Source organism: Bufo bufo, chromosome 1 (genome assembly GCF_905171765.1).
Source record: "Bufo bufo chromosome 1, aBufBuf1.1, whole genome shotgun sequence".
NCBI lineage: Eukaryota > Metazoa > Chordata > Amphibia > Anura > Bufonidae > Bufo > Bufo bufo.
The window spans coordinates 641,037,982-641,063,190 of NC_053389.1; the positions used below are offsets into that span (position 1 = coordinate 641,037,982).

At 43.9% G+C, this 25,209-nt stretch overlaps 1 protein-coding gene across 3 annotated transcripts in view; it reads right to left on the bottom strand.

The window, feature by feature from the left end:
* Positions 1-25,209, bottom strand: part of LOC120985752 — a 111,364-nt gene that overhangs the window by 34,420 nt on the left and 51,735 nt on the right. For 2 of the 3 annotated variants that reach the window (XM_040413867.1, XM_040413866.1), the window contains exons 2-3: positions 14,902-15,138; positions 14,397-14,810 (exon numbers count right to left, since the gene is read on the bottom strand). In XM_040413867.1, the coding sequence (XP_040269801.1) occupies positions 14,397-14,810; positions 14,902-15,138 (651 nt within the window). The remainder of the gene's footprint in view (positions 1-14,396; positions 14,811-14,901; positions 15,139-25,209) is intronic. The other variant, XM_040413868.1, reaches the window with a different exon arrangement.

Here is a 25,209-nt window from a genome sequence, read left to right on the forward strand (position 1 = left end):
TTCTAAATAACGAAAAAGGAAAAGGGCCCTAAACAAAACTTTGGGCACCCTGCATGATTAGTACCTAGTAGCACCCTCCTTGGCAAATATCACAGCTTGTAAACTCTTTTTGTAGCCAGCCAAAAGTCTTTCAATTCTTGTTTGTGAGATTTTATTCCATTCTTCCTCGCAAAAGCTTTCCAGTTCTGTGAGATTCCTGGGCAGTTTTGCATGCATTGCACATTTGAGGTTTAGCAACAGATTTTCAGTAATTGTGAGCGCCATGGTAAAACTTTCAGCTTGTGCCTTTTGAGGTAGTCTATGGTTGATTTTGAACCGTGTTTAGTAGAGATGAGCTAATCGAAGTTGATGAAGAAAAATTCGATTTGCACCGACATTTTCTCCTAAAATGGCTGCTGCACGTGTTAGGACATGGAGCAAGTACCTCCGGGAACAAGGAATCGCCCACAATGCCATACATGCAGCCAATCAGCAGCCAGCCAGCCCTGTGATGTCACAGCCCTATAAATAGCCTCAGCCATCTTGGATTCAGCCATTTTCCAGTGTACTTAGTGCAGGGAGAGACGTCAGCAGGCGCTAGGGACAGTGGTAGAAAAGACTTTAAAGCTTTTATTTTGCTGTATAGAAGTTCAGGGAAAGGATAGGGAGGAATCATTCCACAGTATTGAAGCAGAACAGGGTTCAGTAGGGGAGTTTACGGCCTGGGTAATAGGACCAATTCTATTACACCTTGCTGCACTGACTGCGGATCCAAATTGCCATTTTACAGCTCTGTAATTCCAGCAAACCATTCTTGTTATTGGGGTGCAAGTGCTGTTTGATACAGCCATTAACAGGGTTTATTACAAGGAAATATTTCAACGTCTTATTTGCCCTTGTGTGGTGGAGTTATATGTTCTAAAGCATTTTTTGGCTTGTATTAGTGGGAAAAAAGGGCTAATTAGCCGATGTGCGGTGAAGTGAGAAAATTACAGCCCTCTTTAGCGTGTATTAGTGGCAAAAAATATATATTTGCCGTTCAGCGGTACAGTTATATGTTCTAAAGTCCTTTTTTGCGTGTATTAGCGGCACAAAAAAAAGTATTTGCTGGTGTGTGATGAACTGAGAAAAAATAGGCCTTTTTGGCGTGTATTAGTGGCAAAAAAATATATATTATTTGCCGTTCAGCGGTGCAGTTATATGTTCTAAAGCCTCTTGCGGCGTGTATAAGTGGAAAAAAGTAAGGGCCTATTTGCCATTCAACTGTGCAGTTATATGTTCTAAAGCCCTTTTTGGCGTGTATTAGTGGCAAAAATATATATATTATTTGCCCTTCAGCGGTGCAGTTATATGTTCTAAAGCCTTTTGTGGTGTGTATAAGTGGAAAAAAATAAGGGCCTATTTGCCATTCAGCAGTGCAGTTATATGTTCTAAAGCCCTTTTTGGCATGTATTAGTGGCAACCATATATATATTTGCCATTCAGCGGTGCAGTTATATGTTCTAAAGCACTTTTTTAAGTACATTAGTGGCACAAAAAAAGTATTTGCTGTTGTGTGGTGAACTGAGAAAATTATAGTCCTTTTTGGCGTGTATTAGTGGCAAAAAAAATATACACTCACCTAAAGAATTATTAGGAACACCATACTAATACGGTGTTGGACCCCCTTTTGCCTTCAGAACTGCCTTAATTCTACGTGGCATTGATTCAACAAGGTGCTGATAGCATTCTTTAGAAATGTTGGCCCATATTGATAGGATAGCATCTTGCAGTTGATGGAGATTTGAGGGATGCACATCCAAGGCACGAAGCTCCCGTTCCACCACATCCCAAAGATGCTGGGTTGAGATCTGGTTACTGTGGGGGCCATTTTAGTACAGTGAACTCATTGTCATGTTCAAGAAACCAATTTGAAATGATTTGAGCTTTGTGACATGGTGCATTATCCTCCTGGAAGTAGCCATCAGAGGATGGATACATGTTCTCATTCTGTTTACGCCAAATTCGGACTCTACCATTTGAATGTCTCAACAGAAATCAAGACTCATCAGACCAGGCAACATTTTTCCAGTCTTCAACAGTCCAATTTTGGTGAGCTTGTGCAAATTGTAGCCTCTTTTTCCTATTTGTAGTGGAGATGAGTGGTACCCGGTGGGGTCTTCTGCTGTTGTAGCCCATCCGCCTCAAGGTTGTGCGTGTTGTGGCTTCACAAATGCTTTGCTGCATACCTCGGTTGTAATGAGTGGTTATTTAAGTCAACGTTGCTCTTCTATCAGCTTGAATCAGTCGGCCTATTCTCCTCTGACCTCTAGCATCCACAAGGCATTTTTGCCCACAGGACTGCCGCATACTGGATGTTTTCCCATTTTCACACCATTCTTTGTAAACCCCAGAAATGGTTGTGCGTGAAAATCCCAGTAACTGAGCAGATTGTGAAATACTCAGACCGGCCCGTCTGGCACCAACAACCATGCCACGCTCAAAATTGCTTAAATCACCTTTCTTTCCCATTCTAACATTCAGTTTGGAGTTCTGGAGATTGTCTTGATCAGGACCACAACCCTAAATGCATTGAAGCAACTGCCATGTGATTGGTTGACTAGATAATTGCATTAATGAGAAATAGAACAGGTGTTCCTAATAATTCTTTTGGTGAGTGTATATTTGCCATTCAGTGGTGCAGTTTAAACACTGCCTGTCCAAAAAAAAAGTCTCCACCAAAAAAAAGATTCTAAATGGGATTAAGGTCTGGACTCTGTGGTGGCCAATCCATGTGTGAAAATGATGTCTCATGCTCCCTGAACCACTATTTCACAATTTGAGCCCGATGAATCCTGGCATTGTCATCTTGGAATATGCCCGTGCCATCAGGGAAGAAAAAATCCATTGATGGAATAACCTGGTCCTTCAGTATGTTCAGGTAGTCAGCTGACCTTATTCTTGGAGCACACACTGTTGCTGAACCTAGACCTGACTAACTGCAGCAACCCCAGATCATAGTACTGCTCCCCCCGGCTTGTACAGTAGGCACTAGGCATGATGGGTGCATCACTTCATCTGCCTCTCTTCTTACCCTGATGAGCCCATCACTCTGGAACAAGGTAAATCTGGACTCATCAGACCACATGACCTTCTTCCATTGATCCAGAGTCCAATCTTTATGCTCCCCCAGCAAATTGAAGCCTTTTTTTCTGGTTTGCTCCACTCATTAGTGGTTTTCTTACGGCTAAACAGCTGTTCAGTCCCAATCCCTTGAGTTCCCGTCGCATTGTGCGTGTGGAAATGCTCTTACTTTCACTATTAAACCTTGCCCTGAGTTCTACTGTTGTTTTTCTCCGATTTGATTTCACCAAACGTTTATCACGCCAATCACGATAATACAGGATTTTTTTCGAGCCACATTTCTTCCTTGAATACGATGGGTCCCCATTATCCTTCCAGTTTTTAATAATGCATTGGACAGTTCTTAACCCAATTTAAGTAGTTTCTGCAATCTTCTTAGATGTTTTCTCTGCTTGATGCATGCCAATGATTTGACCCTTCTCAAACAGACTAACATCTTTTCCACGGCCACAAAATGTGTCTTTCGACATATTTGTTTAAGAAATGAGAAGCAACTCATTGCACCAGTTGGGGTTAAATACCTTGTTGCCAGCTGAAAGATAATCGCCCATGCAGTAATTATCAAATAGAAGGCTCATACCTATTTGCTTAGTTAAATCCAGGTGGCGACTTTTTTTTGGGACAGGCAGTGTATGTTCTAAAGCCATTTTTGGCGTGTATTAGTAGCAAAAAAATAATAATACAGATGTAGCAGGGTTAGCACTCAAGCTCTTAACTCAAATTTCTTAACTCATCGCGTTATCGTGAGACAAAAGCTATTGAAAAGCAATTAGAGGTATTTGCTTAACGCATTTAGTTTAGATAACACGTCTCATAAATCATGAGTGTTAACTCTACTACATACGTATTTGCCGTTCAGCGGTGCAGTTATATGTTCTAAAGCTCTTTTTGACATGTATTAGTGGCAAAAAATATATACAGTATATTTGCCGTTCAGCGGTGCAGTTATATGTTATACACGCCATAAAAGGCTTTAGAAGTGGAAAAAAAATTAGGGCCTATTTGCCGTTCAGTGGTGCAGTTATATGTTCTAAAGCCCTTTTTGACGTGTATTAGTGAGGGAAAAAAAGAGCTTACTAGCAATTGTGTGGTGAAGTGAGAAAATTACAGACTTTTTTGGGGTGTTTTAATTTTCTTTTGGGACACTAAACAAATTGTGAATAAAAACTGAATGCAATGATGTGGAGATGGCAAATGTCAATATTTTATTTGTAATAGAACGTAGATGACAGATCAAACGTTTAATCCGAGTAAATGTATCATTTTAAAGGAAAAATACGTTGATTCAAAATTTCACGGTGTCAACAAATCCCCAAAAAGTTCGGACAAGTAGCAATAAGAGGCTGGAAAAAGCAAATTTGAGCATAACGAAGAGCTGGAAGACCAATTAACACTAATTAGGTCAATTGGCAACATGATTGGGTATAAAAAGAGCTTCTCAGAGTGGCAGTGTCTCTCAGAAGCCAAGATGGGTAGATGATCACCAATTCCCACAATGTTGCGCAGAAAGATAGTGGAACAATATCAGAAAGGTGTTACCCAGCGAGAAATTGCAAAGACTTTGCATCTATCATCATCAACTGTGCATAACATCATCCGAAGATTCAGAGAATCTGGAACAATCTCTGTGCGTAAGGGTCAAGGCCGTAAAACCATACTGGATGCCCGTGATCTCCGGGCCCTTAAACAACACTGCACCACAAACAGGAATGCTACTGTAAAGGAAATCACAGAATGGGCTCAGGAATACTTCCAGAAACCATTGTCAGTGAACACAATCCACCGTGCCATCCGCCGTTGCCAGCTGAAACTCTACAGTGCAAAGAAGGAGCCATTTCTAAGCAAGGTCCACAAGCTCAGGCGTTTTCACTGGGCCAGGGATCATTTAAAATGGAGTGTGGCAAAATGGAAGACTGTTCTGTGGTCAGACGAGTCACGATTCGAAGTTCTTTTTGGAAATGTGGGACGCCATGTCATCCGGACCAAAGAGGACAAGGAGAACCCAAGTTGTTATCAACGCTCAGTTCAGAAGCCTGCATCTCTGATGGTATGGGGTTGCATGAGTGCGTGTGGCATGGGCAGCTTGGGAAAGGCACCATCAATGCAGAAAAATATATTCAGGTTCTAGAACAACATATGCTCCCATCCAGATGTCATCTCTTTCAGGGAAGACCCTGCATTTTTCAACAAGATAATGCCAGACCACATTGTGCATCAATCACAACATCATGGCTGCGTAGGAGAAGGATCCGGGTACTGAAATGGCCAGTCTGCAGTCCAGATCTTTCACCTATAGAGAACATTTGGTGCATCATAAAGAGGAAGGTGCAACAAAGAAGGCCCAAGACGATTGAACAGTTAGAGGCCTGTATTAGACAAGAATGGGAGAGCATTCCTATCTCTAAACTTGACAAACTGGTCTCCTCGGTCCCCAGACGTCTGTTGAGTGTTGTATGAAGAAGGGGAGATGCCACATAGTGGTGAAAATGGCCTTGTCCCAACTTTTTTGGGATTTGTTGACACCATGAAATTCTGACTCAACATATTATTCCCTTAAAATGGTACATTTTCTCAGTTTAAACTTTTGTTCCGTGATTTATGTTCTATTCTGAATAAAATATTAGAAGTTGGCACCTCCACATCATTGCATTCAGTTTTTATTCACGATTTGTATAGTGTCCCAACTTTTTTGGAATCCGGTTTGTATTTATTTGATCTAACAGTATGTCAGAGAAGTGCCATTCTTTGCACAGGGGAGTGGCAGAGGCCTAAATTTTTCTGGGCAGGCACAGGTCGCAGCAGAGTAAGGGGTTGTGGCATCAGGAGTTGCAGCGAGAGGCCTGAGCTCCCGGTGTCATCTAGCGGTTATGTCTTGACCAGCAACCCATCGGTTCTTGAATGGTTGACTCAGTCATCCATCAGTGATGTGCAGACAGTACTTGATGATGATGATGTAGCAGATCGCACTTGGAAGCCGGGTGAATTAGGGGCTTCATCATCATCGGGAGAAGAGGGTGGCAGCTTGCCCGTGAGGCAGTGGTGGAGCCAGCAAGTCGCTAGTGTGGCCGGGAGTCAGCAGGATGGCAGCAGTGGGAGGACGGGAGCCAAACATGCCCTGGGTAGACCACCCGCTTTGCAGGAGCCTACCTGCCTGGAAAGTAGTGGTGCGGGGTTCATGGAAGCAGCGGTGGTAGCAGTCAGTCAGTGCAGAGTGTTGGGGTAAAATCACCTACTCGGCGGTGTGGCAGTTTTTTGTTAAGCCGCTGGAGGATGTTAACATGGCCATTTGTAAAATCTGTGGGCAGAAGGTGAAGCACCACGGCCCTGCGTCAACATATGCAGCGTCACTATAAAGTGGCCTGGGAGAACCGTTGCTCCGATGTAGTGGTCCAGCTGGCCGCAGAAACCGCTGCATCACCCAGTGGCACGCACCTGATTTCAGGCAGTCAAGGCTCCACCACCTCAGCTAAAGGAAGCTGTCTGTCCTTCCCATTATCTGCTGGTCCTGATGCTCCTGCTCCTACTCCTCATCAGTCATTCCGTCAGCAATTGATCACTGAAGCGATTGCCAACAGACAACAGTATGCTTGCACTCATCCAACGGCGCAGAAGCTGAATGTGCTCCTGGCCAAGATGCTGGTGCTGCAGTCCCTCCCTTTACAAGTGGTGGACTCTGCACCTTTCAGAGAACTGATGGCTTGTGCCGAGCCGAGGTAGAGAGTCCCAAGCCGTCATTTCTTTGCCAAAAAGGCAGTACCAGCCCTGCACACGTATGTAGAACAGAAGGTGGGCCAGTCCTTGAGCCTGTCGGTGTCTGCCAAAGTGCACGGCAGCGTCCATGTGTGGAGCTATAACTATGGTCAGGGACAATACACGTCCTTTATGGCCAATGGGTGAATGTGGTTCCTGCACAGCCACACCAGCAACTTGGCTAGGTGACGCAGTTTCTGCCTTCAGGTTTTCACGCCGTTGGTCCTGCAACAATGTCCGCCTCTGCCTCCTCATCCTCCACCGTGTCCTCAGCCTCCACTGCAGGGACAATTCACAGTGCCCTTCCAGCACACCACATGTGCAGGGCACGGCGGTGTCACTCTGTTCTGAACCTAGTTTGCCTGGGGAACGGAGTCACACAGGGGAGGAACTGCTCCGTGTCCTTCATCAAGAAATCGAATCCTGGCTTTCTTCACAACAACTCAAAATTGGAACCATGGTGACCGACAACTGGAAGAACATGGTGTCGGCACTGCGTCAAGGATGGCCGAGCCATGCGCCCTGCATGACACATGTGTTTAATATGGTTGTAAAGCGGTTCCTGAAGTCTTCCACCCATCTTCAAGGCATCATAAAAATGGCCAGGAAACTTTGCATGCACTTCAGCCACTCGTACACTGCAAAGCACACCCTCCTTGAGCTGCAGAGGCAGAACGGCATCCCCCAACATAGGCTGATATGCGACGTTCCCACCTGTTGGAATTCCACCCTGCATATGTTGGACGAACAGAGAAAGGCCATAAACAATTTCTTGATGATTCAAGCAGACAGGAGTACTCCCCTGTGTAACTTTGATGTCAGCCAGTGGCAGCTCATGTGTGACACCTGCCTTTGAGGAGGCCACGTTATTTGTCAGTCGCCAGGACTACGGGAAGAACAACGTCATTCAACTGCTTTATTTCCTGGAACGGATGCTGGTAAATCTGGCTGGTCAGTGGACTAGAGATGTGGCGCCTAGATCTCATGACCATATGAACTGGAGGAGGAGGAGGACATTAGAGCGCAAGCAATGTGTAGAGAATTTTTTTTCTACACAGATAACAGGAGATGAGGAGCAGGAGCAGCCAGAGGAGCTACAGGGAGATGAGGAAGACGAGGCAGAGGACCCAGACACACCATGGCACTATGCAGTGAAGATGGAGGCAGGGAGTCCCCCCGAGTCACTTGCACAAATGGCATGATGCATGCTCACTTGCTTGCGTAGTGACAGACGAATTGTCATCATTTGGCAGAGGGATGACTTCTGGCTCTCCACCTTGTTGGACCCTCGCAGTCCAAAATGGGGGCCTTTTTTGCACCCACTGAGAGGGAGGACAAACTGAACTACTATAGAGACATTATATGTAGTCAGTTGGCCACTGCCTATCTGCACCATCGTCCATCCACTTACCAGGGGGGCCCTCTGCTCTCACGTTCCTCTGCCATGGCTGCTTTGGCAGGGAGGGGTAGGAGCAGTTCCATCTCTATCAGCAGCAACTTGAGTCTAGAGTCGCTGATGAGCAGGTTTCTTCACCCGCCTAGTGAAGAAACTACTCACCAGCAGCAGCAGCAGCTAGACCTGAAGCAGGACCTGAACCAGCAGGTGGTGGCATACTTGGACAGCACCCTGCCACCCCACATTGAAGATCCGCTGGACTACTGGGCAGCCAAACTGGATTTGTGGCCCCAACTGTCAGAGTTTGCCCTGGAAATGCTGTCCTGCCAGGCCAGTAGTGTGGCGGGTGTTTAGTGCGGTAGGGGCCATAGTTACCCCAAGAAGAACTCGCCTGTCCACCCAAAATGTGGAGAGACTGACCTTTGTCAAGATGAATCAGGCATGGATCAGCCAGGATTTCTACCCACCAATGCCTGATGCATTAGACTAGATCATCCATAATGCCACACCAACATTTAGACAAAAGAGACCGGTTTCTTCTGGCTACCTACCTCAGCTACTATTCTGATGCTGCCACCCGCCTGATGCCACACATCTGATGCCAAGTGCTCCTTCTTTCACCCACCATCTTCAGCTGGTACTGGTATTGACACCCACCTCCCCACTCTGTCACCGGGTCACTCTGTGGTCTCCTAATGCTGCTACCACCTCCACACTATGTCACCGGGTCACTCTGTGGTCTCCTGATGCTGCTGCCAACTCCACAGTATGTCACCTTGCCACTCTGTGGTCTCCTGATGCTGCTGCTACCTCAACACTATGTCACCTTGCCTCTTGATGCTGCAGCCACCTCCACACTGTCATTGTGCCACCCTGTGGCCTCCTTCTGATGCTGCTTCTACCGCCACCTCCACGCTTTCTCATTGTGCCACTCTGTGGACTCCTGATGCTGCCGCCACCTCCACACTGTCATTGTGCCACTCTGTGGCCTCCTCCTGATGCTGCTGCTGCCGCCACCTCCACACTCAGTCATTGTGCCACTCTGTGGCCTCCTTATGCTGCTGCTGCCACCTCCATACTGTCATTGTGCCACTCTGTGGCCTCCTCCTGATGCTGCTGCCACTTCCAGACTAACATTGGGCCACTCTGTGGTCTCCTCATGCTGCTTCTACCTCACCACTATGTCATAGGGCCACTCTGTGGACTTCTCATGCTGTTCCCACCCTCCCCACTTTATCACTCAGCCACTATTTTGCCTTTCGGCCTGGCTGACATCATCATTTATTTGACCCTTCTTCTGATCTGTCACAAGGAAGGAAAAATAAGACTCACAACGGATCCTGTCTATATAACAGCTGTAAGGCCTGCATGACATGGTCCCTATTTTGCATCAGAATTGGCTTATGATTTGGTAGCCAAAAGCAGGAGAAGGTACAAAACACAGAAGACATGCAAATATTCCACTCACATGTCATCTCTGTTCTGGATCCACTCCAGTTTTTTGGGCTTTAGCAATACTGATGGATTACTGACCAAATGCTGAGAGAGTGAAGGCAAATACTCTACAGAAAGGATCCCTTTTTTGGGGGTTATTGTTCTGACGGATCAGAGGAAGGGCAAAATAATCAGTGACGTCAACAAAAACTTACTGCTGACACCCTCTCCACTCTTTTGGGGGGGGCTCTACTTGTATAAGCGTTTAAAACAGCAGGTTCTGTAGACATCTATGTGGAATCAGCTGCCGACAGTGTAAAAAGAGTGCGCTTCTTCTTGACGTTAATATTGACCTGTAAGGCTGAGTTCACACTTGAGTTATTTGGTCAGTTTTGGCCCCGTAACTGCCTAAATAAGTGCAGTGTGCAGTGATTCTAAGAGTGACGCCTGTCAACTACATGTCAAACTGATTCACAGTACTGTTTCACTACCACAGAAGACTCCATATGCGTGTTACAGCAAGACACAGCGTTCTACACCACTATAAAGGCTCTCTGAAGCCAGAAAATAGCCATTTTTATACGCGATTCGCCACAAATAAATCTGGATCGAACCGGCCGAATTGAATTTTTGAGAAATTTGCTCATCTCTAGTGTTTAGGATTATTATCCATTTGTAGAAGCCATCCTCTTTTCAACTTCAGCTTTTTTTTACAGTTAGTGTTATGTTTGCTTCCAGAATTTGCGGGTAATTCATTGAATCCATACTTCCCTCTATCCGTAAAATATTCACTGTGCCATTGGCTACAACACGACCCCAAAGCATGATTGTTCCACCCCGATGCTTAATGGTTGAAGAGTTGTTCTTTTGATGAAATTCTGTGCCCTTTTTTTCTCCAAACATACATTTGCTCATTGTAGCTAAAGAGTTCTATTTTAACCTCATCGGTCCACAGGACATGTTTCCAAAATGCATTAGGCTTGTTTAGATGCTCTTTTGCAAACTTCTAATGCAGAATTTTGTGGTGAGAACATAGGGGAGGTTTTCTTATGATGACTTTTCCAAGGCCATATTTCTGCAGGTGTCGCTGAACAGTAGAACAATGAACCACAAGTCCATAGTCTGCTAAATCTTCCTGAAGGTATTTTGCAGTCAAGCAGGAGTTCTGATTTACCTTTCTAGCAATCCTACGAGCAGCTGTCTCAGAATTTTTTCTTGGTCTTCCAGACCTTCTCTTGACCTCCACTGTTCCTGTTAACTGTCATTTCTTAATTACATTTTGAACTGAGGAAATGGCAACCTGAAAATGATTTGTTATTTCTATATAGCCTTCTGCAGATTTTTTGGCCTCAATCATTTGAGTGTTAGACAGCTGCTTAGAAGAACCCATGGCTGCTGTTTTTTGAGACAAGGTTAGAGGAGTCTGGGTATTTATAAAGCTTTGAAATGTGCATTACCTGGCCTTTCCTAACAATGATTGTGAACAAGTCTTAACCCTAATAGGCTATTTAAGGTCTTAACCCTCAGTCAAATCTCTTTGGGTTCCCATACTTTTGCAAAGTACTACTTTACCTTTTTCACTCTAAAATTGCCCAAAATACAGTGATATTGCTTAAAATGTTGAAAAGTGTGTTTCATCTTCAACTTTATGCCTTTTGGACATTATTTTATCTTCAACTTCCTTAACTGTTCACAGTAACAGTAATTTTGACCAGGGGTGCCTAAACTTACAACATAACTTGAACAGTTGCATCATTAAAGTAGTTAAATGGGTGGGATTGGAGCCTCCTCCATGCAATGCCTGCACACCTGTGACATAAATGTATGTCGCACTGTACAAAGGGGTTAACATGCAACAATGTTAGGCAGCTTCCCGTCACATAGATATTTGCCTCAGTATTAGCTTCACACTACTCTCTAGAATCTGTCACTGTTAACCATCATGACGTATTTATGTCACGCTTCGGTGTGGGAGGGAAATCTACACCTGAACGTAAGAGGGAAAGGGGTGACAGGAAAAAGCCTGGAAACTAGTAAAAGGAACAGGTCACCTCCTATAAAAATCCTAATCAAAGCCCTGCCTGACTGCAAGTATAAACTGACCCCAGAGGTAGGTGAGTTCATACACAGGAACCTAAAGTCCTAACTAGCCCTGTAGTACCCTGGTACTAATGTCAGGACAAGAGACAACCTGTTCCTCCAACTTGTTCCTTGGACGAACAGGAGTCTCTCTCAAGCCAAAACACAAATGGCAGAGACAAGAGCAACACAATAAAGCCCAACAATAAACAACAGGGGAAGGAGACACTAAACTTTAAATGGCTATGGAAGCACAGGAACTCTGCCAAGATCCAAACAACAGCAATCCACAACAAGACTGAAGCTATAAACCGCAAAGCATGGTGGGAGAAGCCACAATAAATAGGGACGGTTAAATGACCACATTAGCAACACCTTAGGTAAGGGGTGTGGCCATTACCAGAAACACAGACATGAATTGATCGACAAGGAACCTGTCAGATCAAACCACGTGCTGCCAGTCTCACTGATCTCCTGGCACCTGTCACGGGAACGTCCGTGACAATTTAACTCTGCAAAACAATTCTTTGTACATAACCAGAAAGAGGGTCACTGCTTGTTAGAGCCCTTCATCAACTAACCCCTCTTACCACTTCCATTTAGTCCACTCAACTACACCATAGAACCAACCCAAACAGTCCACACCACAAGCCTAAGAGCAGTCATCCTCCCACTACATGCTTATGACCAGACTGTCATACCACACTGCCCCTCTTAGACCTAGTTGCAATCTACCTCACGATGGGTTCTAGCAACATTCACTCCATTTTGGCTCCCCTCTAGATTGTTATCGCTCTCACAGCTTCATTAGACTCCCCAGAACTAAATCCTCCTAAGGTAGTCTACACCACTTTAGTGACAGCCCACACAAAGTTCTGCAAGCTATCCCATCTTACAATTAAATTTTTTCTCCCACACAAGCAGAAATACTTTCATAGGTTACCTCACCATTTGCTTCCCAGGCTTTCTTCAGCGATACAATCTTGGCATCTGTCACCTTATCGGTCTCCCAAGATCATGCCATAGTTCCATACAAAGCCTATTTCAGTAGGTTCTTTCTAAATCCATCTGGCCTCCAAACCACTGCATCTCTTCTTGATGAACAAGCCACTCCAGCTTCAAACCCATTGTTGCTTCCCAATGAACAAAGCGGCCTTCAGCTCACAGGTCATACATGAGCCATCAGCATCGAGTCTTATTCCTCTCTTAAACAATGTTACAGACATGTCCTCTAGGAGAGATTGCAACCAATTTGTTTTGTGCCCTCCAAGAGAGAGTGCAAACTATGGGTTTTGTGACTTTATTAGAATCTATAACTGCCAAGTATTGCTGTCGACTTGCTATGGTAACTGTCGACTTAATGGACTTGTCTCACTTACACACACTCACTAATGAATTGTGATTGTCCATATTGCCTCTTTTGCTGGCTTGATTCATTTTTCCATCACATTATACACTGCTCATTTCCAGGCATTATGACTGCCCTGCAATCCAGCAGTAGAGGCCATTCTTGCACACTATAGGAAAAGGCCTCTCTGGCAGCTAGAACCGTGGGAGTGCACATACAGATGTAGCAGGGTTAACACTCAAACTCTTAACTCAAATTTCTTAACTTATCGTGTTATCTTGAAACAAAAGCCATTGAAAAGCAATTGAAGGTGTCTGCTTAACGCATTTAGTTTAGATAACACATCTCATAAAGCATGAGTGTTAACTCTACTACATCTGTAGGCCAGCATTTTTTTCTATAGTGTGCAAGCACAACCACTGCTGCTGGATTGCAGGGTGGTCGTAACCATGGAAATGAGCAGCGTATAATGTGATGGAAAAATGAATCCAGCAAGCAAAGAAGGCAATATGGACAATCACAATACATTAGTAAGTGGCTTGTGTTCACTTTCTCTACATGATAAATGCCACTTGCTGAAGTGATACAACCTCTTTAAGCATTGTGCCACACAATCTACATTAAAAAACACATCAGCTGACTTTTTTAAAGACATGCAGATTTCTCTGTGTTTTCAGCTAAAGATTTTGTGATGTGTTTCTTGTAGACTTATGTTAGGCTAGTTTCACACTAGTGGCAAGGAACTCCGGCAGGCTGTTCCGGCGGGTGAACAGCCTGTCGGATCCGTGCTGCCGCTAGTGCACGCGTGCCCCCGCCGGAACAGCCTGCCAGAGTTCCTTGCCGCTAGTGTGAAAGTACCCTTACATATTTCAGTCTTGAGCCTGAAATAGCATAACTAAATCAGATGAATAATTGCATTATGAACAAGACCATATACAGTCTTGTTGCATTTCACATGGACCCATGCATGGAGTCAAGTTAAAATAAATTGCAGCATACTTGATTGGATAATACATATTGGACTAAGTTATTTGTCCATGGGAATCTAACAGAGAAATATGCTGAGCACATGGTCCCTATAGGACAAAGCAATGGCCTCTCTGGTGGCTAGGAATGTGGGAGCCCGCATAGGCACGCATGCAGGCGACTCCCAGCCACCTCGCATAAGGAATAATCTACATGATATCATAACCTTAAAAAAGCAGACATACAGGAATCCACAATGCTTCATTAAATAGACCAACAGATAAAATGTAGAAATGTTAGCGCCTACTTAATATCCAGTACCCAGTGTAGATACTGTACCTTCATCCAGAGTTACTTCAAGTGTATATTTATTTAAGATTTTCCATTTATAACTGCCTTTATCCCAGGAATATTTGAGACACAAATATTCTCCACTGTCTGAGGATGTAAGATTAAATAAGTCCAGATGAATCGTTTGATTGGGATCAATAAGTGGTGTTAAATTCCGAAACTGAACTCTTTCTTCAAACTTTATTTCATCACTAGGACAGCACAGTTGATTTAATGAAAAGTAAAAGTCATGCACTGACCGTGTTGCTGCAGCTGAAAACATACACTTTTGTTTATTAACTACCCACAACAAAGTATATGAGCCATTGTCGTGAAATTCACTCAGGAAGCTAATATTTTGCCCAATCCTTTTTGTAAAATGTCCTGACAGATTTGCATTATCTCCTGCAAAAAAATATATATATATTTAGGCCTTTATAATGGTACCCTACTTAACCAGAGAAGGCCTTTTATTTTTTAGATACATGTTACATACCTGTAATGTCTAGGATAATAAATATGTTGTGGGATTTACAGCTCACGTCTGTTGTTTGCTTTTCATCACAACTGAATATTCCACCCTCAGAAGGAACTGAGTAAGTTTTTCCCTTATTATTACTTTCTGTCTTAAAATATTCTTCTTCATATTTGTACCATACAATTTTATTTTCTTGTTCTGGCACATTGCAGGTAATGCTCCTTGTGTTGTCTTTCATTAGGACCACTGAGTATACTGTAAAATATTCAAAGATGGCGGTTAATTCTTAGAAAACAGAAGGTCATTATAGCCTACAATAAATATGAGAGCAATATTGTGCTCAGGGGCGTACATAGAAATCATTGGGCCCCATAGCAAAAATCGGAATTCGGCCCCCCCTAACTCCACCCACTACCCACTCTAGCCCATCCCACCACCTTCCATGGCTCCTCCCCTTCCACGCCCCCGTTGTATTCCTACTGACCCAGAGAATGAAGGGCACAGGTCAGTTTTGCCACAAAGGAAACGCCGAAGGAACAAAATCCGTAAAACGGTGGAGGCATTGTTGTTTTTTTCAATTCCACCCCATTTGGAATTTTTTGCCTGCTTCCCACTATATTATATGCCATATTAATGTACAACTTGTACCGCAAAAAATAACCTCCAGTACCTTAATGGTTAGGCTACTTTCACACTAGCGTTCGGAGCGGATCCGTCTGATGTTTCATCAGACGGATCCGCTCCGATAATGCAGACGTTCGCATCCGTTCAGAACGGATCCGTCTGCATTAAAACTTAGAAAATTTTCTAAGTGTGAAAGTAGCCTGAGCGGATCCGTTCAGACTTTACATTGAAAGTCAATGGGGAACGGATCCGCTTGAAGATTGAGCCATATTGTGTCATCTTCAAGCGGATCCGTCCCCATTGACTTACATTGTAAGTCTGGACGGATCCGCTCGCCTCCGCACGGCCAGGCGGACACCCGAACGCTGCAAGCAGCGTTCAGGTGTCCGCTCACTGAGCGGAGCGGAGGCTGAACGCTGGCAGGCGGATGCATTCTCAGTGGATCCGCCTTCACTGAGAATGCATTGGGGCCAGACGGATGCGTTCGGGGCCGCTCGTGAGCCCCTTCAAACGGTGCGCACGAGCAGACACCCGAACGCTAGTGTGAAAGTAGCCTTAAAAGGAGAATCCCGGGATCTGTCTGACTTCCTCTGGCCATGTACCAGCCAGCCAGTGGGTGCCATAAATGGCTGTAAAACCTATACTGGAAGAAGCATCGGAAAAACCACAGGAGATGAACTGGTAGCTGAGGGGATGAAAAAGGAGATCCCATTCCAGTGGCTCAGGAACTGATCCCACATGACTAGATCTGCTACAGCCTGAGCATCTAGCTGAATCGGGCTGTGCTGCTGTGGAGCCACGGGAAGAAGAGCTAACAGACGGGAAATGAATGATCTTCCCTGTGGAATAATGCGCATGGCGAAGTTTAGCATCCCTAGCAACGACTGTAACTCCGCCTTTGTTGATACTCTCGTGACTGTGAATCTGTGTATGACTTCCCTGATCTGGATCAGTTTATCTTCCGGTAAACTGGCTAACATGTTGACGGAGTCTAGTACAATACCCAGGAAAGTGATCACCATGGATGGGCCTCGTAGGGTGTCCAGATCCTGGGGTGTGCGCCCTGGGTATTCAATCAGTAGAAAGTCATCCAGATAGTGAATAACATGACTGCAGTTAAACTTGACTTCCAACACCCAGTGCAGGGCCTGAGCGAACTGGTTAAATAGCCAGAGCTATTCTTGGAGCCAAATGTCAGTTTGGTGGCAAAATAATACAGGTTCTTCCATTTGATACCATGCCACTGCCAGAGAGCAGGCATGATGGGAAGTAGTTTGAAGGCATCGGATATGTCTGCCTTGGACAGATGAGCCCCAGGCCCTGCCTGCATGATGATGGCTATGGCCTGATCCATGGATGAATACTTCATACTCACTTCTTCAGATGGGATGAGGGAATTGAGGCTGGACACATGAGAGGCATGCGGGGCTGAAAGGTCATAGACAAGCCTCTCCTTCTTGCTGAATTTACTTGTGACTACCCCCACCGGGTTGACCCACCAGTGGTCGAACGGGGGATCCGAAAAGGGGCCCTAATTCAGTCTCTATCAACCTGTCCACTGTTGTGGGGACTCTCAACGCGGACTGTAAGTTTTTACAATACGTGGCTTCAGGCAGCGCGATTAGACCTGTGTGGAAAACTGCGACCAGGAAATCAACAAATCCAGTGTTATGATGGCCTTGGAGGCACGAGCGGAAATAGGCTTTTTTTTTTTTTTCCCTCATGGGTTTTATTTTTTTTAAAAAAATTTCTGGACTGGCCTGTGTCTGTGACGTGCTGAGGAAGCTCGTGAGAGGTGAACATGTTCATGACCCCAGGTGACTGCGTGCTATGCAAAATAACAAATGTGGAACGGATCGCCAAACCTGAATGACGTGTCAGGTATGCAATCTTTCGTTCAATGCTGGCAAACGTGTCTTACCAAGGTAACGCACCGATAGCAGCCTGAGGGGCGACAAACAGCGAACCCTGAGACGTGATGAGGAACCCATGCGTAACATGAGCCAAGCATCTCACATTATAAATAAGCGTAGCATTAGCACTATAATTTTTGGCATTATTGTACTTTATCTGATTGGCAGGATGCTGCTGCATTGTCTCTTTTTTTCCCTCTAGGTCTTTGCCATGGCGGCGTGCACTTGCACACTGGTAGGTGCTGACTAACCCCCTTTTTTTTTGGCAGATTTACAATGCTGGAGATGTGGCACTCCAGCGAGTCGTGCACTCCTGATTAGCCTGTCTGCCCTATAGGTTGATTTTAATTAGTTTCAGTATAAAGCTGTAGCCTGCTCTGACTACATTCATTGGAAGCTGTCTGGCACAAGAAAAGGTATAGAGTGGGCTCGGCATGCATGTTGGTACCTGCATCCCTTGTAATGGAGGCCATTATGGCACCAAAAATTGTAAAAAGCAGAGTGGATCCAGCATGCATGTGGATCCAACACTCCCTGAACTTTATGGCGGCCATTATGGCGCATAACAGGTAGTATTTAGTGTTAGGACCCGTCTAACAGAGATCGCCTTGACGTACGGCAGACGGGCTCAGATGATTTTGTAAAAAATGCATTGGCTAAGCATCTCACTTTATAAATAAGCGTAGCATTAGCACTATAATTTTTGGCATTATTGTACTTTATCTGATTTGCAGGGTGCTGGTGCATTGTCTCTTTTTTCCCATATATATATGGCAGGGCACGGAGAGAAAGATCTCAAATTTAGGGTGATAGATCACATACCCCCACTTAAACGGGGAGGCAACAGGGAAAGATTACTTAAGCAACGTGAGATCATGTGGATACATAGGCTACGGACACTGAAGCCGGATGGCCTCAATGCTGAATGTAGATGGGAATTATGTGGGTGATGGATAGGTGCTGCGCTCGCCGACGTGGGGGTCCTTGACCGCTCTGTCTGAGGTAGGAGACATATAACAGTGCTAGTATGTCTGATTAGATTATCAATGTATATTGATGGTATTTTCATTTATTCCAGATGATTTTTGATGAACTTGATGAGCCTTTGTCTTTGTACTGGATGGAGCCGCCCAATGACCTTGGACACAAGATTGTGATAGTGACCATTGTGTGGAGACTAGCGGGACTGCGACTCACGACTTGGATTGTCACCATGGTGCACGCTATTTTTATTGAAATTTGATTGTCACTTTACTTGTACTGATGATGTGTGCGATTTCACTTGTCTCATATTTGTGAGCTGGTGGTATTATACACACGTCAGTGCTATAGGTGTGGGCAGATGGGAGGTGTGTCCCACTGTAACCACACATGAATGGGGTGCAATATTGATGGCCAGTGTCGGGTGGGCAGTCACTCTGTGTGAGTTCACAGAGTTTGATGGCCTATCCGTTGGGCCAGCTATATGCTCCTGTATGTGTATTGCTATTTAGATTGCGTGCATTGATATGTGTCCTGGTGACAGCACATACGCTCGCATTCCTCCCGGTTGTTTACATCACCATGGTCACTAAAACACGCCCCCGTGTGCTGTGCGTCTGACGCTGAGTCACATAACTTGGCCTCCCTCCCCTCACAGCTGCCCCTCTTGCGGTGCGCTCCAGAGGATGACGCTGCGGTCCATGGAGCGGTCACGTGTGAGCGCGGCTTTGCTGGGGGGCGTGGCCAATGACGTCTGACTCGGCGCATGCGCATCGCAGGCGGAGGGACGCCAATGCCGGCCGGTTCCAAGTGTCTCAGTGTGGTGAGCTCCTTCCTGTTGATTTTAACTTATGATATGGTACAGCTGTACCAACTATTGATGTTTTTAACCCCATATGCACCTATCACTTTCTGCACAGTGTTCACTGTGGGTAATTATGTATTGAATAGAGAGGGTTACATATTCTATTTTATAATTGAAGCACAGAGATTCATCTCTATATACTAGTTTTGATATCATTATGTTCACTTATGAAATGTTTTTACGCTTGTAATATGAGAATGTTCATTATACACTTATGTTATGTATTTATATGGTTAATGATCACGTGACTTGACTGGAGTCACGCCCAATCACTGATTGTAATTGATCTGTATTGATTGATGGGTATATATACCTTGTCATATGCACTGTTATTTAGCTTGAGAAAGGCCTCATTGAGCAGGCCGAAACGTCGCTTGAATAAAGTTTGGGGTCCTCACCCGTTCACTCTATACTGGAAGTGCTGCCTCATCATTCGTTTGATATATTTCGTGGAGGAAGAGCCGACCTCTGTGGGGACTTTGCACCCGGTACATCGCATCTGACTGTGCTGCTGCACTATTTGTGTTTTTATATATATATATATATATATATATATATATATATATTTATTATTATCAGGACGACAGCTAGTTGAAAAGGACAACTGAAAGGTGATCTGAAAGGAGAAAAGGTGCACTATGACTGCCCCAACTGATTAAGGTAAAGTGCAGCTGCTGAGATCGGTGACAGAACGGTTGATGGCAGGCTATAACCGCAGGCAGTGGGGGCTAGCAGATACCACCTGACAAACTGCCAGCCCCTGCTGAGTGCTAGGGGGCCACAGGTTACTCAGGAGTGGGCCGTAGTGCATGTAACCTCCCCATGTAAGCGACTGCGGCGTTTAGATGCCTGCCGAGCACGAAAAATGACAGAGAACGTAGTAGCAGAGCGCATGGTGGTATAACGCATAGGGGCAGGCCACAAATCACCATGTATATTGTTGTATGTTATGTCACTGACTGTAGCGTAGCATCTTGAACTAGCTTCCACTCAAAGCATCCGCGCAGTTAAACTGGAAGGCGCAATCCACTTTTGCCCCCAGTGCGCAGCACAAGTAGACCGCACAGTCCCGCCAAAACAAACATTGTACAGCAGGAATCAGCGTCACTGACGATACCATATAGTGGGGCACACTTCACCCCCACCCTTGCGTGAGGCACGGCGCCCCGTGCGAGAAATGCACCAATGAGAAAATCGTGACTGAGTCCTGATGACTCCTGCATCCTAGTCACGCTGCTGCGTGGGTAACCAAAGTGTGGGCTACTGGACAGACCGCTCCGGTGCGGCACACCGCTCCTCCTCACCAAAGGAGCTGACACACCACCGGCCGGACTGTGAAGCCGGGACGAACTCCTCGCCGCTGGCTGGGACAGATCCTGCAGAGGTATGAGACTCACTCGTGCTGACTCAGAACCAAACAGGATATGTTGCAATGGAACGTCAGCCTCAGGGGGAGGCGCTAGGTGGGTATAAGTGAGCTGCCGGCGCCCCTCCCACAAATACAGGCCAATGAATCGGCTTTCACACATATACATTGTTTCTTGTCTAGCACTTAGTATTAGACAAGATACAATTATTGAGGGTTGTGGAGTATCGGGACCAGAGGATTGGATCTCCCTATACGCGGATGATATATTATTCTACATGAATAAAACCAACACTACTCTCCCAAGAGTTATCCATTTGGTAAACTCTTTTGGGGAGGTCTCTGATCTTGATATTAATTGGGCAAAAACCACCCTTATGTTACTAGATAACTTTGCGTATTTGAATGAGGTTCCTCTTACAATGTTAAAGGTAGTTGAAACAATAGAATAACTGGGCATGATGATATCACCTAGTGTTGAGGAGTATACTCAGCTTAATTTGATACAATTGATAAGCAAGTTGAGATAGAAAATTGCAATATGGTCGCGATTATTTTTAACCAGAGCTGAGCTTCTTTAATTAAGGTGATTTTGCCCCAACTTCTTTATGTTCTCAGGAACTCCCCAGTTTGGATTGAGGACAAGTTCTTTAAACTTCTTGAGAGAATGATGAAAGATCTGCTTTGGGGAAGAAAGCGAGTGAGGTTAAAATTAGTCCATTTTTATAAGCCATTGGAACAGGGAGGACTGAATCTTCCCTACCTCAGGGGTTATTTTATAGCTGGGCAGCTATTGTTACTTTGTTACTGGGAGGAAAGTCTTTTGTGTAAAGTCTTGGTAAATCGCTCACCCTTTGATAACATGTTTACATTATTGGAATCTGGGTGATTGATTAACGCTGAAAAAGAGTATAGAGTAACTGGGTAGGTATTTGGCAGAGCCTGGACAACTATCAGAGGATGGATGGGGATAAAGGGTTCTCTTCGGTGCACCCCTCTCTGGCACAACTTTTTCTTACAGGAGACTGATAAATTACTATGTGATAGATTCTGGCAAAAAAAGCAATATTACTTATCTTTCACAAGTGGTAAAGCATAAAGAGGTACTTTCTCTGTCGAGTTTGGCACTTTTGGGGAACTTAGGCAACCTAAGTTGGTTTTGGTATTGTCAGTTACGTTCAAGCCCTTTTAAGAGTTAAACAGGTTTCACTTTTAGAGATAGATACTTCTTCACTCTTGAATGTTGTGTTTGGAACTTCTGGTTATAGGGGTAAGATCTCTCAATTATACAAATTATTAATTAAGACACTTTTTTTTTAATGTTCTTTCACCAGGTCAGAGGGCCTGGGAAAATGACTGTCCAGTAGTCACATCACTGGGGTGGGGAAATATATTCACTCATTTGAAATTAGTTTCACACAGTTTTAATCACATAATGATAAAAATTTTAATATCACACAGAGTTTATATCACCCCGATTTGGCTCAATTCATGTGCTTTACGAGAATCTTCGAACTGCCCTCGGTGTGGATCACAGGGAGCAGACTTTATGCACATCTTCTGGTCGTGTCCTGATTTAAATGTATACTGGGAAGCAATTTGTAATTTTATTAAACAAAAATTTAAGATAGTAATCCCAATGACTCCTGAATGCTGTATATTGAATTACTTTTCTAATCTCACCTGCCTTAAGTTCAGAAAGTTCCTTTTGGTTAAAATTATTTTTTTAGCCAGACTCCTAATTACGCGAGTCTGGCTTTCTCAAAATACTCCAAGGCTCAATGAGTGGATATATCTAGTAAGCAAGGTTAAGACATATGAGAAACTCTAAAGAAAAATGGTTCAAAATATTGGGAGATTGGAAATGGTAAGTTTCTTTCCATGAGATTTTTTCCCCTTTCCTCACCCTCTTCTTTCATTTATTATTTTTATTAGTTGATAAAGAAAATGAGACGCATCGTGGGGGGTGGGAAGTTGGGTTTAGGGAGAAAATCATAACTGTATTCTTTGATTAATTATGTAAAGTTTTGTATGCTTTAAATAAATAAAATCTTTAAAAAAATAATAATAAAAGAAGCAGCTGATTGGCATTGTATGTTGTTATTTTAATCTACCATCCACAAGGACACCCAAATCCTTCTCTATAAGTTACTCTCCCAGTGTTACATCACCCAGGACATATGAAGCACAGAGATTATTACTACCAAGCTGCACAACTTTACATTTATCCACATTGAACCTCATTTGTCAAGTTGATGCCCAATCACTCAGAGTGTTCAAGTCAGCTTGTATTTTTTGGACATCTTCCATAGACTGCACAGTACTACACAGCCTAATGTAATCTGCAAAAAATAGAAATGATCCTATTAATCCCGTCCTCGATATCATTAATAAATAAATTAAATAACAGAGGACCCAGCACCAGGGGCGTACATAAAAATCACTGGGCCCCATAGCAGGAATCTAAATTGGGCCCCATTCCCCTTTTATAGCCCCTCCTTTTGTTCCATGAACTATTCTTGCTGCTGCGTTTTATAATTTATGCCATCAGGACCGGATTGGGATTACAATACAGCCCTGGCACACAAAAGAGGTATAATAGATGCAGTGTGTGCAGGTATATAGTATATTCCCTAGTGTTCTGATATGTGAGGTACAGGGTATAATATATGCAGTGTGTACAGGTATATAGTATATACAGCAGTGTACTGATATGTGAGTTACGGGGTATAATATATGCAGTGTATACAGTATATACAGTAGTGTAATATGTGAGGTACGAGGTATAATAGATGCAGTGTGTACAGGTATATAGTAAATACAGCAGTGTATTGACACCTCGTACCTCACATATCAGTACACCGCTGTATATACTATATATCTGTACACACTGCATCTATTATACCTTGTACCTCACATATCAGTACACTACTGTATATACTATATATCTGTACACACTGCATCTATTATACCTCGTACCTCACATATCAGTACACTGCTGTATATACTATACATCTATACACACTGCATATATTATACCTCGTACCTCACATATCAGTACACTGCTGTATATACTATATATCTGTACACACTGCATCTATTATACCTCGTACCTCACATATCAGTGCACTGCGGTATATACTATATATCTGTACATATTGCATGTATAATACTGTGTAATATATGCAGTGTGTGTGTGTGTATATATATATATATATATATATATATATACACACAGAGCAGTGTATTGATGTGAGACATAGAAGGTATAATACTGTAGATGCAGTGTTTACAGAAATATGTGGTCAGTTATACATTATGGTCACTGTGTGTGTGAGGTACATGAGTTAGTGCTCACTGTAACTGTCTGAAGTATTATACATGAGTGATCAATGGGTAAAAACAGGGCATGGAGGGGGGGTAAATGATGAAAAGTGGAGGACCTCCTCTTACCATTCCATTCCAGTCTGTATGGATCAATGCAGAGCTGCTTGTGAACTTCTAATACTTGCTGTTAGGGGTTGAAGGACCTGTGATGATGTCATCACAGGTCCTGGCAGATATACCTTTGAAACCTAGAAACTACACCATTTTTGGTGCAGTTCCTTTGCTAGATTCTGCAGGACCTGTGATGTTGAAGATGATGTCATCACAGGTCCTGGCAGATGCACTGTTCTAACCTGGGAACTACACTTTACACTGTGCAGTTCCCTTACAGGACCTATGATGACATCATCAAAGGTCCTTTAGCTTTAGAAAGATAAACAGGAGCAATTAGGGGGCGGGGCCTCTCCTCCACTTCGGGTCCCTCTTTCTCACGGGCCCCATAGCCGCTGCGTGGTCTGCCTATATGGTAGGTACGCCACTGCCCAGCCCTGAACCTTGGGGTACAACACTTATACACTTATAACCAGGGACCATTCTGAATAAGAATCATTGACCACAACTCTCTGGACACGGTCCTTCAGCCAGTTTTCAATCCAATTACAGACTATACTTTCCAAGCCTATAGACCTTACTTTACCTATTAAACATCTATGAGGGACAGTATCAAATGCCAGAAACACTACATCCACAGCCGCCCCTCTGTCCAGGCCTCTACTCACCTCCTCATAAAAACAAATCAGGTTAGTCTGACAACTTCTGTCCTTGGTAAACCCATGTTGGTTATCACTTATAATATTATTTACAGTCATATACTCCTGTATATAGTCCCTTAAGAGTCCTTTAACACCTTCAGGACACAGCCTTATTTCACATTAGGACCAGGCCATTTTTTGCAAATCTGACCAGTGTCACTTTAAGTGCTGATAACTTTAAAACGCTTTGACTTATCCAGGCCGTTATGAGATTGTTTTTTCGTCACATATTGTACTTCATGACACTGGTAAAATGAAGTAAAAAAAAAAATTTTTTTTTGCATAAAAAAATACCTAATTTACCAAAAATTTGGAAAAATTAGCAAATTTCAAAGTTTCAGTTTCTCTACTTCTGTAATACATAGTAATACCCCCAAAAATTGTGATGACTTTACATTCCCCATATGTCTACTTCATGTTTGAATTATTTTGGGAATG